This window comes from Onychostruthus taczanowskii, unplaced genomic scaffold, assembly GCF_017590055.1.
Source record: "Onychostruthus taczanowskii isolate IOZ18803 unplaced genomic scaffold, ASM1759005v1 scaffold5, whole genome shotgun sequence".
NCBI lineage: Eukaryota > Metazoa > Chordata > Aves > Passeriformes > Passeridae > Onychostruthus > Onychostruthus taczanowskii.
Genome location: NW_024502568.1, coordinates 12,579,865 through 12,595,171, shown reverse-complemented (window position 1 = coordinate 12,595,171; position 15,307 = coordinate 12,579,865). Strand labels below are relative to the sequence as shown.

Genomic DNA, 15,307 nt, shown 5'->3' with positions numbered 1-15,307 from the left:
GGGATGGGGAAAGGATATTAACGAAATATCCAATTAGATTCCAGTACATGGGTCATCTCCTTGAAAATACAGTGAAAAATGTTTCCAGCACTGTGTGTTCAGAGAGTCAAATCTTTATAATTGTGCTTTCATTGTTGTGTTCCTACCTCTTGACCAGTTTTTGGTCACCTGTCCTATCCAGTCTTAATTTTGTTGCAACCACCCATTCAGCTCTGCATGAAGGATGTCTGCTTCTGCAGGTATCAGAACACTCTGTGAGGATATGCAAACATTATTGTCAGTGCAGAGAAGAATTCATCCCCTGGAAATGTTAGAACAGAAGCTCAGCTGCTTGCTGCATTTCCTGAAAACACCAGAAACTTGCCAAGGAAATAATTTTCCTTTGTGATATTCTGTTGAACACTTCTAATGATAATTTACCTTGGAAAGGGATTCACTGTGTCCGTGCTCCTTTTCTGTGAGGCACGTGAAAATCTGCAGGTGCTTTACACCTGGAACCTCAAACCCTGCACCACCCTCGTGCTTCAGCACTAGAGACAGGTCTGTGGTGAGATGTTATAACTGTGCAGACAACCCTTTTTGTCCTGCTCCAGGATGGGGGGAGCCCACAACCTTGTTCAAGGAGGGAGCAATCCTCAGTTCCAGAATTAACAGGGAGCAGTTGCGCTGGAGGGATGTGCGGGAGGAGATGAAAGAGGGGAAAAAGAAATTTGCCCTTTTCTTCACATTTTTTCTTTCTTATATTTCTCCTTTATTTTTCTCTTTTTTTCCATAGCTTTTTTTCCCCCCTCCTCCTACCTCTTCCCCTTGCTTAGTCTCCTTTCATCTCCTCTTCCCAGATCTTCCTGCAATTACCTGACTTTCACCACCTCTCTGACACGTTTGAATTCCATTACAGCCACTTACGGTGCCTCCTCACCTGCTTCTCTGCATGTTGTGCTTTTCCTCCCTCAGTATCCTGCCACGGTCCAGTGATCATCTGTAATTCAGCAAATGAGAGGGAAAACAGAGGTGCTGCCTCCTTTCTGAGCCTTGTAGCTGATATTGGTGACAATTCAGTTGGTCAGATAAAAGCCTGAGCGCTCACTCTCATCCTGACTCTAATCCTGCGTGTTACAAGGGCACTCGGTGGGTGTTTTTATGAAGGACACAGTAGCACTGCACAGTTTGGGATAACAGAGATGGGTTTGAGTCCCTCCAGGGCATTTACATCAATTTGGCACTTGGAGCACCCTGGCAGCTCCTTGAGATGATTGGTTTGCTGTGGTTGTGTAGAACCAAGGCAACAGTGCAGTTTCTGTAATGCTGTTGAGGACATTAAGAAAAGGACACTCTTGATTTCTGGAGAAGTGCAGGCTGTGCCTGCATTGTGTGTTTGGAGACTGAGTCAGGGAGTGGGTGCAAAACCTGACTCACCCTGCAGAAGGTGTAGGATGCTTGCAGTATAGTAAGGTGAGCCTGAGCTCTCTGCACCTGCACTAAGGAGAGTTCCTGTGTCTCTAGAATACCAAGTGGGGCAGAAAAAATTGTAAGTCTGCTTTTTGGCCCATGCTGACAAGCTCACCTCACATAGCCTGAATTTGAAGAGTGATTTTTATACATATATGTATATGCAGGCATGTAAATGTATGCATGTATGTCTGTATTGCTAGAGGTTTATTTATTTAAGTGGGGAAAAAAAAAACCAAAACAGGTGTTCATTCATTTTAATGAACTAATAGGCATGGTGACAGTTCAGAAAAATCAAAAAATGGGGTCTGAGGGGAGGTAGGAAAAAAGCTGGTGTATTCTGCAGGGGAAACTTGATGGTGTAGTGGAATATGTGTGTGTGGAACTGCTAGCCTGGAAAAAAATATTAATGCAGTCTCTGCAAAATAAGCAAAAACCTTTCAAGAAAGACAAAGTAAAGATAGAAAATACTGCAATATTGTATTATTTTCTACCCTTTCTTTACATGATTCATTACTTTGATGTCTTCTGTTAGCAGAGCAAATAGACATAATATTGCTCTCCCTTCCCCCGCAGAAACAAAGGTAACTTTAAATTTCTTCCATCTGAATAAAACTCGAAATGAATCAAGTATCCATAAATCCCTCTGGAATCAGAAAAATCCAAACATCCTGCAAAAGAAGACTGCTTTGTCCCTTTTGAAGTGTGCATGGATCTCATTCTGCAGTGCCCAGATCTGTTTGGCTGGCCCTCATTTATACTCTCTGGTCAGTTTAGGAGGGGCTGGCAGATTAAAAGCTTGCTGGGTGATTGACATTTCTCCAAAAGCAGGAGAGACACAAGGATACAGTAATTAGAAAAATGGATCAGCTTTAGTCCTGCACCCAACTTTCCCTTGGCTTTGTGCTGTACCAGTGAGGAGAGTTCGTGCTCCAAGAAGCAGTAACTAGACAGTATTTCACGCTGAGGTCCCTTGTCAGGCAAGCTCAAACTCTCCAGGCAGCATCCCTGCAGTCAGGTAGATCCTCTGCTGATCAGGTTAAAAATAACCCGTGGTGCTGAATATTCCGTATTACCTCTCTGCAGGGCTGAAGAACTGGAAGTGGGAATAAAGAGGGCATGTCTGAGCATACAACAATCACAAAATAAACTTGGGTGACAGTGATTCAGGTTTTATAGGCTGTATTTAGATACCCTGCTTCCATGTCAGTCTCTTTGTAGGAAAATGACTCAGTGAGCTGAGTGAGGTACTGGTGACCATTTCAGCTCCAAAAACTTGGGGCACTTGTATCTAAATGTGATCCTTCAGAGAGTCTTTTAGGTTGGAAAAGAGCATTAAGAACATCAAGTCCAGCCATAAACCAAACACTGCCAAGCCCCCCACTAAGCCATGTCCCCAAGTGCCACATCTACAGGTCTGTTAACTACTTCCAAGGGGTGGTGACTCCACCAACTTCCCTGGGCAGCTGTTCCAATGCTTGAGAACTCATTCCATAGAGAAGATTTTCCTAATACCCAGTCTAAACCTTCTCTGGCACAACTTTAGGCTGTTTCATCTCTTTCTGTCACTTGTTACTTGGAAGAAGACCTTGCTACAGCCTCCTCAGGTAGCTGTAGAGAGCGACAAGGAACACTCCCCTGAGTGTTCATTTTGTCTGAGAACCCTTATTTTATTATTTTAAGTAGAAAAGAAAAGCTGCCTGTATAATTTAAGAAATAAGACTATAGATTAGGAACATGAGCCAGGGTGGGGGTTACAGCAGGGCTAATGTGACCCATTTTGTTTTGTTGATTTATCGGGGCAGGGGGGAGAGATTAAACTACATATGCTAATTAAGCAGTTTCACACATGTTTAGTCAAAAACACTGAAATCCAGTATAGTTAAATTTGGCATTAAACTTTAATAGAGATCTAAATTTGAAGCTACTCATGTCCTTACAGTTTAATTGCTTTGCTGGATGGAGCTCCACTAGGAGTGCTGCTATTGCTGATTTTTTGAATTGTTAGTTGGGAGATTTCTGTAGAAAGGAGTTTAGCATCCACTGGTTTGATGAGTAGTTTCCACCCCTTGATCTGTTAGATGTAGTGTAGAGAAGATCTGTCATGTACACCCAGTCACATTTGCTAACTTGCTGTTTCTGAGGCAAAGAAAGGGTGTATATATCACACGATAGCATTTTCTTTAATAAATCAAAATGCTTTTTTCATTTACTTCAAGCCATGTATATGCTACAGGCAAGAAGCTGCTCTGTGTTTAATGTAAATAACAGATCTATTCTATCAAGTCCATTCCCAGTGTACTTCCTCTGACATCAGTGACTTGAGTGGATTTTTTCCAGGGGTGATTTTGGCTCTTCCTGTTCTGTGTAGGTAAATCTTCAGGCAGTGCTAATTAGGAGAATGTCAACTGATTTTACCATTCTGCTAGGCTGGACTTTGTAAAGGTTATTTATATCATTCTACATCAGGGCCCAGTGAGAGAATATTTCTGGTGGCAATTCATCTGTTAAAATAGCTGCAAGAAAATGTAAGCACCGGAGCTAAAAATAAAACTTTGTTTCTCAACAGAGCAAATGACAGCCACATGCATATCTTCAAATTTTAACATTCTCATGTTTACTGAATAGAAATTACATTGATTTAATTATGTTAATAATCACTACAGTTTTACTGGGGTAACTCCTCTAAGTGGAAGCGAGATGTAAATGTGGCAGTGTCTGCAGAGACTTCTCAGCAGAGGTGGTGGTTGTTTCCTGTGGTTGTTTCCTATGCTTTAATGATCTGCTGGCTTTAAAACAAGTGACACAGAAGGGGTTTTCTGGTGTGTTTACTGTTGATGATAGATTTTCTGTGTGAGCTGACTGTGACCCTTGTCTAAGGTTATTAATAGATGACCTTACATCAAAAGATAATGTTTGTGCTTACATTATATTTTTTCAAGCACATTCTATAAGCCATTAAAGGAAGCTTTTTTATTATAAAGCACATACTACTAAGAACTCTGTTAAATTCAAGCTGTATTATTTGAATATTTAGCTCACTTTTCTTTCGTCCCAGTTGAAGCATAAATCACAGTGGTTGTCCTCTCAGTTATGATGCTCCCTTTGCCAGTTAGTCATTAGGAAATGCTGGAGGTGCATCTCAGTAACTGGCCATCATGCAGCATTGCAAAATGTTTTTCAGAACGGACAGTTCATTTCAGAACAACCTCTGTAAATGTCTGGGTGTATCACAGGCTGTCAACTCCTGGCCTCACATTTTTTTCTCTGCCTTGTGTGTTCATGTTTTTTTGAGAGTGGAGTCAAAAAAGATGCCCTTAGTACAGCACATCATCCTTAACTGGTAAAAATTATTTGTTTTGCAATTTTACACTACAAATCAGTGCTTTCTGTACTATAATTTTATATCCATATTACTTCTAAAAGCAAGTACAACATGTTGAATAAGGTCAGTGCTCTCTTGGCTTGCTGCTGCCAGAACTTGAGTTGCTGTGTGGTGGGGCTGTTTTGTGCATGAAAAAATGGACCCACATAAAAAAGACTCTACTCTGCTTTTTATCTTCCGTATTTCTGATTTTATATATGTTGTCTTACTCCAAGGTCAGAGCAGTATTCAGAGTAGCTCCAGGATGGGTTTCTGCCATGCTGGCTGCCCACAGACCCTGCTCAGCTGAATGCAAGGACACTCTGGGCACTCTTTCTTTCCTTGAGCCACCCCTCTGACAAGGGGACATGGATTTGTTTCCTTCAGGAATGTCACCACACATACCAATGAGAGATTTTCTTAGGCAAAGAGCATCCCTGCATAACCCCAGGAAACCTGATGTTCCAGTACATCTACCAACAGAAACTTTTCTGGGGAAGAGAGAACTTGTATTGGACTTTTTCGATTATTTTCCATCTCCAAACTCCCATCAGTTTCATGCTTGAGCTAGTAATAGTCTATTATAGTTTATTCAAGTGGCTACAGGGAACATTATTGCCGTGGATGTCTTTCTCAGGTACTTGGAAGCACATCCTTTCAGTGTGCACTCACAATGTAGTTATTCATAAACACTGAGGCGTCCAGTGGCATGCTCAAGGACTTGCAGTGGGACTACTTTTCCTTGGCTTGCTTTTTGAGAGTGACAGTGATTTTCTTAGGTTACCGGCCTGTAATTCAGGCTATTCTGCTTGCCCAGCTAACGAAGTGAGAATAGTTCTTTCCTGAGTAACATCCTGTCAGGAGACACTGAGGCTTGGGCATCTTTAAAAATGCCAGTCATTTTTATTTAGAAGCTTTGAATTAAACGGCATAAAGGAAATTAAGCAAACAATATACAAATTCATGATAGTTGGAAAGCAGCTGGTGGATTTGTTCATGTTATTGGAGAGCTTTGGTACAGAGACAGGTAAACTAAATAGAAATCTTACCAGCATCCCCTGATAAAATCACTGGCTGACAATTCAGCCTGTCATTTTGTAGAAGGCTCTGACAGAAGTGTTTTCTTTGCAGCTGAGAAGACAGAAACACATTATGAATGCTTAAGGTCGATGCAAGGAAACAGAGCCCTGCAAAACATATTTAATATAGGTTTGATTTCCTGTGGAATGTTTTCCAGATGTTCTCTCCAACAGGCCTCTAAAAAATGATGTGAGGTGATTTTTTTTTTTTTTTTGCAAACAGAAAGAGAAAATTCTGTTTCATATCACAGCATCTGAGAATCAGTGTTCTAATTCTTTATTGCATTACCTTGTGCTCAAGATTTTCACCATATTTTTCAAAATTGGTTTTATTACACAAAAGGTCAGTAGTATATAAATATTTATATAACCCAATTTCAAATAAATCATACTTGTTTAGAATCACATTTGAGCTTAGTAGTTTCCCTTAAACCCAAAGGAGACCTAATATATTAAATTAAAATTACTCTCATGCATGATCTTGAGTCACTTAGAGGATTTAATTAACATTGATAAACTATGACATTAGTGTTTTGTTAAGTTCTTTTGATTTTCTGTAGCAGATACTGTATAAAAAGATCTAACTGGTCTCCAACAGATGATATGAGCAAAGGGAAAGGATAATATTAACAGAAAGTGGTATAGAACTTATTTGCTTTCCACAAAGTGCAGTAAAAGAACATGGGTGTGTAGGGTATTAATTTCCTAATAGAAGAATAGAAAGAATACAATGTTTGTACTTTTAATTTTAAAATACAGATATGCATTGGTGGAAATGCTTTTCATTTTGCATGACTGAATTTCAAAGAGTTAGATCTCCATTTCCTGGGATGTTAAAAGCCTGAGCAGTAGCATAAATGCTGGCAAATGTGGTTGGGGACATGGTAGAGGCAGAGAGCTGGGTCGAGTGTGGGTGCTCGTCTGGAGGGACCAGCCTTGGTGGCTTTGTGCCTGTGCCTGATGCTCTGAGCAAGCACTTCTACTGCTGGAAGGCATCTCAGTGAATCTTGTGTGGTCCCTGGTGTTTGTTCCTGTCTAGTTATCCCACAGTCCAAACAGGCTGCCTCTGTGTAATTGGGCATTGTCCATATTTTGCTTCCAGATGAACGACACAGTTTTGAGAGGCAAGTTGAACCCGGAATCAAATATTTGCTTGGGTTTAGGCTGCCAGAATATAAAATAACAAAACGGCAGCAAAACCAGATAAAAATCAGCTTCTTTCAGTTAGTAGCTGGTATTTGGGGCCTAAAATCCTGTAATGGTTTCTGCCAGTGTTGGAAAAGATTTGGATCAGCTCATGTGAGAGAAACTGCCTTCAGTATTCAGGTCTTGGGAGGCAAATGGTTTGCCAGCGGAAATTTACTTTTTTACCCTTCCCACTCCCCAAAAAGTACAAAGGCTGAGCTGGATGTCAGGATGCAGCATGGGATGGGTTCTTCCTGGGGACTCCAGGGACAGGCAGGACAGACCCTTTTAGGCTGGGCTCATCCCACCACCCCAGCTTTGGGCATGGGATATCTCCGTGGGGACAGGATGGGACATCAGCCCATGGGCAGATCTGGCTCTGTAGGGCCCATGGCTGAGCAGGGCAGGAACATCAGTGTCTCAGGGCCTGGACACTGTCATTGTCTGAGAAGGAGGGTAGCCACCAAACACAAACCAGCCTTTTTGTTGGAAAAATTTAGTGGGGTTGCTGTTTAAAAAGTACATGGGAAAGTGACCTCTTAAATAAAAATGTCAGAATTGGTAGTTGCTCACAGGTGCTCAACAGTGTGTTTAGATAGCTGAGGAGGTGTAAGATTTATTAATATTACACAGCTCTAGTGTTCTTTAATGAAAAAAAGATGGATCAAAGCTACTTTATTACATGCAGGGAGAGTCATCTCTCGTTATGGACTTCCTCTGAGGCTTTTTTCATCCCACTGGTTGATAGAGTTGCTTATGTGGCCTTTGCCTCATTTTCTCACTGTTTATGAAAGAAAGAGAAAATGAAATGCTCCTCCAACAATGAAGCCATTAGTCTGGCCACATACCATCCCTTGCAACCAATTCTTGCACCCCAGCAGAAGCAGCACCACCCCAGCCATACAGGAGCTATTTGTAGGCAGAGTAGGACGCTGCAGTTGACCCCCACGAAAGAAGAACAAGTATTTTGACTTGTTGTTTTTTTCTGTAATGGTGCCATTTATCACTATGACACACATTCATTGACTTAGTCTGGCTTTTTTCAGTGTGGGATTTATACCTCTTTTCTGTTTTGAATATTGATGCTGCACTTCCTTACGTGACTGCACTGCCAAATGGTGTCTAGACACTCGAGCAGCTCTGACTAATTAGTGTAGTCACCTCAGTCTCTCAGCTCTGGCATTTACCTACTCTTTGTGTTACTGCTATAAATAGGTGCCTAAACACAAGCAGCAGAGCAAGGAGAGGTGGCAGTGAGCATGTCCAGACCTCACCTGCCATCCCTGAGGTGTGGCACAGGAGTGCTTCGCTCTCTGCATCCTTAACAGGGCAAGTGCTTGTAACCACTCACTTGGACATCACAGCCTGCATGTGGGCAGCCAGCAGGAGACCTGAGCTCAGTGTCTTGCTTGGTGTGAGCATCACCAGTGCCAAGGCAAGGCTGAGAGAGGTTTCTGTCCTCAGGGCTCAGCCCTTTTGTACCAACAGTACAGTCAGAGAGGAAAAAAGAAGATAAATCAACACCTGCCATCCCAGTGAGGTGGGTGCTTGTTGAGGAGGAATCTGGTTCAGAGTGTTGCTTTCACTTGCACCAGATCCAAACTAAAAATTGTAAAAATTTTCTGCAACTTCACAGTTCTTATCAGAACTTTTAAATATTGCACCAGTGCTGTAGATGCAATAGCTAAAGCTGAATTGACCAACCTTAAAGAGGAAGAACTGATAAATATCAAAGATAACTTCAGGTCATCAAAGAACTTTTACAGAACCATGAGAACAAAAGGTAGTGAAAGCCTAATCAATGTTGCCTATGCAACGGGTTGTGCTAATGTAAAATTAAATTGCTTCAAAAATTATATGCAGATTCAATACAATACACCTATTAAAAAAGCTTATTTGTAAGCAAATGTGAAAGTTTTGAATTATCCAAGTGAGTATTTGAAGAGCCACTATCATAAGGAGAGCAAATTAACTTTGCTTCCTTTGTATTTTTAACTGTTACAAATTATTTTACTGGTACTAATACAAAGCATTAGAGAATAGCAGGTTTGGGATTTTTTCCTCTTCTTTTCAGAAAGGCTGTTTGTTGTTTGAGCAGATTTTCTTTGAATTTGCTGATGGGATTATTCCTATCTTCCAGCTAGTGGTATACAAAATATTTAAAGTAAGCTTTCCAGAACATCTGCAGGTTTTCCAGGGTTAAGATAAGACTAATTTAATTTGTGGGGGTTTTGCCCTACAAAGAGATAATTTTTTTGTTGTTTTTATTTTTTCCTCTTCGTGGAAGAAAGATTTCTGAGCAGTACCCCTTATTTATGCAAGGAAAAGGGAACACATCACAAATGTGGCTGTGCACAGTGAGGATTTTGTGACAGAAAAAGAAATTAATAGTTCCTTTTAGATGTGGTCCTGCTACATGTTATGAACAATGTAAAACTGTCTCTCTCCAGCAGTGAGATGCATCTGTGTACACTGCGCATGTAAAACTGTGCACACTTGAAGGTACATGTGGCAAATTCTGTTTGTTCTCTGGGTAACAAAACTGCTCAGTCACGGGTTAGAAACCCTCAAGTTGCCACCTACAGGTTTTGCCTCCTGCTGAAAGAGCACTAATTCAATACAGCGCATATTTTTTGATAGGACTGCTATTGCTATTATCAGATTGCTCTGATTCTGCATCCCTAAAAGGTTTGTCTCTTTTACCCAAACAGTTCTTAATATTCATGTGCAATCCTTTAGGATTAATGGTTCTCATTAGGCTAATTTGTCTCTCTCTCTAGATAAATAGCAGTACCGCTGTTTTGGTGTTCACTGATGAGCACACTTTCATCACTGCCAGTCTGTTGGAAATGTTTGGGGGTAGATCTTCAGTGAGTGTTAATCAGCAGATCTTCCCTGGAAGTACTGGGGTATTATATGGCAGATAGAGGTCTCTGCTTTTTTTTTTTTTTTTTTGGCCTTAACTTCATCTCCGGTGCAGATGAATCCACATAAGTATCAGGTGTAGTTAACAGCTCAGGAGGGGTGAGAGCTTGGGTTGTGTGAAGTTTGGATGACTGGCTAGGGAAGGGTTGTGTGATAATGTCCAGTAATGCTCAGACCAGAGCTATCTGAACTGCATTTGACTTATGAAAACTTAAATGTGCAATGTTGTCACATCATTACTTTTTATGACCACAAAAATTCTTCAGAAATTCACGTGGAAATCAAGGTGTATGCAAAAGAGATCAGCAGAGCTATCTTTAGCCTCCTTTAGGGTATGCAACAAATCAGTTCTTTAAGCAGGCTGAGTAGTAAATGACTGGGTTTATTCCATGGTTGTCAGTTCTTAGAAACATTTAGAGAAGAGGAAGGTATTTAATGATCTCTGGACCAGTGCACCTAATAACCTAAGGGAGAGCTGGACATTCAAGAAGGATGAAATGATTGCAAGAAGTGTTTTCAGGATTATCAAGATGCTGATTGTATAATCCATTGCCGAAAATATTTATTTGTGGTCACATAAATAATGAAATTTAGATCTGAGGAGCTACTTTGTTTTAGAAATACAAGCATACTGTATATGCAGAAGGCTTGCCCTTTCTACCATGGCAGAGGTTTTTCATACTAGATAGATGTAATAGGCTCTATTCTGTTCTAGCCTGACTTCATCCAGGTATTAGTAGAATTAGAAAAATCCTTGGAAACTGTCAACTCTCTTTGTTCCCAATTGATCCAAAAGCTGGATTCAAGCCACTGTCTTAATTACAGACTGGGAGAGGAATCACTGCAGTGACAGAGGGTTTCCGTTCCCAGATTTTCTTCATGGTGCTGCCATTTATCTCTTTCCATACCCTGAGACCCAGTTCCTCTCAGCCTGTCTCCTGGCAGGTGCAGTATCTGTTCACCAGCTAAGTAGGGATTTTATGTAAATTTTGAAAGATAGCTATACATACATACATACATATATACACACATATATGTGTATGTATATGTATGTATGTATGAACGTTTGCTAGAGAGGTTGACTTTTTAAAGTTAATAAAGGCAACTGGGTACAGATGTCGATCTCAAGGTTAAGTGGTTAAATAAGGCAAGCGGAGTGAAAAGCTTAGGGTTGACTGTGGCTTGAAGGCAGCAATGGATTTGCTGGTGTCAGTAGAGTTAGCGAGAGATGGAACTAAAATAAGGCCATGAGAACAGCTCTCATAAAGTCAGGTATAGGTTGCATGGAGTTTATTTATAGGATGCTTTCTCAAACTAAGCCTCTGAACCTTTTGATGTTTGCCCATCGTTACTTTCAGGCCAATTAATGGTGTGTATCCAGTCCCATTCTGGGGTAGGTAAAACAATAAAGCAAACAAAGATAATTAGTCTCTGGAGCATGTAAACAAATAAAGTAAATCACTTGCAAATCACTTGTTTCTGCTAACTTTTGTGGGGTGGTTGCAAAACTGAAAAAGAGCTTTTATATTGCAAATCTGCATGATGCTGGAGCAGTAATGAAAATTCATAGATTATACTATTCTGATTTTGAGAGAGTTTTGCAAAGATTAAGCATCTTATCCTGAGATATTACAGGGGTTGTCAGATGCAAAAGAACATTTTTATACCTATTTCACAGAAGAGAAGATTGAAGTAGGGAGGTGATTTTTTTTCATAGATGAAGAAGAAAATAACACTTTGTAAATAAACAAATGTCACTACTCCAAGATTATAAGGCTAAGATGGGCAGGGGAGTGACTGTAGGATGTGTGACCTTGACCCACCTCATCAATGCCTTGCAAATTTTACAGACCTGAATGGGAGCATTATGTGGCCTTTAAACCACAAATAACCAGAAGAGATCCTGTTAGCCCTTTTAATTTCAACATGGGGGTGATCAGTTGATCACAATACAGCTTCACTCCTGGCCTTAAAGCACCTCCCGCATGGAATCAGTGCTCTCCCCTCCTTGGCCATGGGCTGGCTGAGGTGAGTGAAGATAAAGTGGCCACTCAGCAGAAGAACTCGATGCAGAGCACACTTTCCTTTCATCTCAGCCCTGGAGTCAGTACTCTGGAGTTTGGATAAATGCAGGTTTTACAAGAACAAATAGGTCTCTGTGGCTCTGGGGGTGAGGAGGCTGTGCCAGCTGCTCCTGCCTGCTGCCCCAGCTGCTGCTGCAGGCCAGGCCAGAGCAGGGTGAGCCCACTCTGGAAATGTGGGAAACCACCAAAGCAGCTCCTGCTTCCAGTCTTGCAGTGAGAGTCTTGCTCTGTAAGCACAAACATACAGCTTTGTGTAATCATTAAAACAGCAGAAACTGTGCTCTGGATAAAAGACTCTAGTTAGAGTTCAGATCCAGGCAAAACGACTCCTCATATGATAAAATCAGTCTTTGTCTTTTTTTCTTGGCATGAAAATGCAGAACATTTCTTTTAGTAAAGGGCAGGCATTTCCCTGTTGTTCTGTTCCTTTTTTACTGTTTTGTTACACTTTTCTGTTCTGGCTTCAAAAATAGATTCTGGAAAGAGATGTGTCTTAGAAAGAGACTCTCAATAGCTGAAACGTGTCCATTATGCATTTAAGTTAAAAAATATTAAGCCTTGTCCAAAAACAGAGAGTGTAAAAGGTAAGAATGCCTTCAGGCTTGACTTTTAAAGAGATGCATTTTTCTTCCTGTTGCAGATCTCGCCTTGCAGATTTCTTCACAAACTGCCAGCCTGAGTCACGCTCTGTTAGTGGCTGTCTGAAGGAGAACTATGCTGACTGCCTGCTCGCTTACTCGGGGCTCATTGGTGAGAGGGCAGGGAAGGGTGGGGGCTTGCTCATGAGAAAAAAGCCCAAACTGCATTTGGAAGGCCTGTGTGAAATAAAAGCTGGAATATAATGCGGTATGATATGATACTAGGCCAGTTTCTCCACCTACATGGAGTGGCCCTGCTTTGCTTTACAGAGGTTCTTGGGGTAAGCTTGTACATGACAAGAAAATTAAGGATGGAAGGTAAGGAGAGAAAGGTGCTTGAATTTGAAATAAATGCAAGTTTAAAAGTAAAGCTTATTTAGAGGGTTGAATGTAGACAGGAGTGAGGAGTAGGAAGTTAACAAGTGGAAGTGCAGCTTGGCTGATATTGCAGCTGTCATCACAGGTTTGGGTAAACACCTTCAGAGAATGGTACCTGGATCTGAGGCATGAAACAATAGATCAATCCAGCCTTTTATCAATTCCAGCTGCTGTTCTTTCCGTGATATCCTTCTGTCCACTCCAGGTGTTTTCAGAGATTCCTGTCAGTGAGATGAGCTGAGACCAAATCTGAAATCCTCTTCCCTCCCCAGTGTAGTTATTTTTGTTTGTTGTCACCTTCCTGAGTGTCAACAGGCACAAGGATACCTTTTTTGAAGCCAGATTCCACATGCCACCCTCAGTGTTTGATTCCTGCAAGAGAGAGATCATGTCAAGAAGCTGAATGTGTTGTAGAAATATCATAGTTGGGCAATAAATAATAAGCGAATGTCAAAACTCTGAAACAAATAAATTTGAAAGGCCACCAGATAAAATGTTTTTAAGCTTACAGCCTGCACCTGCTGCAGTGCAGTAATATCCCCTTCTGTTGGGCATGAAGGTGCCAGCTGAGACCCTGAAGCTGATCCTGCTCTTAAATAAATGTCTCTAGAGATAAGATCGAAATGAAAATATTTCTAGAATAGCTTGGGTTTGCTGGAAAATGACTGAAAGCTATCCTCAGTGGCTTATTGTTACCACTCTTATTACTCTAGCAGCTAACAAGTGAGGTAAGTCCATGTGGCAATGGGTAAAATGAGATGTGATGGCTTCAAAGGATATTCTTCTACCACTGAAGAGATTAAGACAGTATGCAAAGGCTATAACATCTGAGCAGTTATGACAGACTGTCATTTGACTCTCAAACAGAGAATTGAACAGCCTTGAAATCTGATCTTGTCAATGAGATTAAGAAGTCTGGCTGCTGGCAAGGAGTAACTAACTGATACTTCTGGCTAAGAGCTGCCAAGTTCTTGCTGGACCTAGAGAATTTTGCTGGCAGTTCTGTTGGTTTCATTTTTCAGTTTAACCTCAAGGATGACCCAGTTCCTCTTGTGAGGGTTCTTGTGTTACTGGGGATGACCATGCTGCAAAACTGTCACACGTCAGAAATGTGGAATGGGGGCCCAAGGAGTTCAAATCAAAAGGAGATCTACTTTTCAAAGGGAAAAATGCACTTTTTCCTTCCTTCCTGCCACCCCCCGGAGACTTGCAAAAGAGGAGCCGACTGGTGTTAAGAGAGTTTTTGGTTCTTAGCAGTAATTCTGTTAAGTCAACAAATTACCAAAACGTTTCTTGTGCTGAAGCAGTAAATTCCTGCTTCTGATATCAATCTGCTGTGAAAGTGGAGTAAGGCAGAAATCAGCAGTGTAATCTTTCAAATGTCTGCTTGATAGATATAAAACATAAGAAGAATAGTTACACTGTGGGTAAGAAGCTGCTACAGATCCATTCGTCCATCAGAGTTTCAGGATCTCCGTTTAATTAAGATGAACTATTGTTAATTTAAAAAATTATTATTTTGTTTATTCATTTCATAAAATGTAGCAAAAATTGCACCTCCACAGAGTTTCTTCAGGAAACTGAGGCTTCTCTATAGAAGGTACAGTGAACGTGAGTCTTTCCTCAAATACAGGGATGTAAATGAGGGTTAACTTCACTGAAAGTAGTGGAATCTCACCTAAAATTCAGGACTTTAGATGGAAATAGAGCCAGTCATAGCTTTTGCATGCGGGGCTTTATCAATCAAATAGAGAACAGTCTTCAGAAGCTGCTTGAATATTTGCATCAGGGTGTTATATATATATAATTTTAAAGATGTGTACACATTACAGGAAGTTGAAAAACCTCAATTCATTGCTTTAGGCTCCTTGTTGTAGTATAGGGATAAGTTAGTTTTTTTTTTAATTATCAGAAAAATATAAAAAATAATCAATGTAAAAGGAGACTGTGGGTAGCCACATTTGAGTCAGTGCTTTGGTTACAGCCTGGCTAAGCCATCTGGACCTTCTGCACTCCCACATGAATTAAGTTTTGCTCTAAGTGCTGACTTCAAGATCTGCTTCAGCATTCACTTTCTGACACATTTTCCCTTGTCTTGAGCCAAATCCATCCAAATTCCCTGTTATTCCCAGGAATTCCCTGAGAGTTTGTGTGAATAAACTGGACTTGATTTTGGCCAAAGAAATTTCAGTCCCTTGTCCCTTC

General features: G+C 40.8%; 1 protein-coding gene across 1 annotated transcript in view; it reads left to right on the top strand.

Annotated features, from left to right (window-relative positions):
* The window catches only part of GFRA1 (GDNF family receptor alpha 1), a 132,497-nt gene that overhangs the window by 86,159 nt on the left and 31,031 nt on the right, over positions 1-15,307 (top strand). Inside the window, exon 5 of the mRNA XM_041415583.1 lies at positions 12,727-12,836. Within this exon, the coding sequence (XP_041271517.1) occupies positions 12,727-12,836 (110 nt within the window). The remainder of the gene's footprint in view (positions 1-12,726; positions 12,837-15,307) is intronic.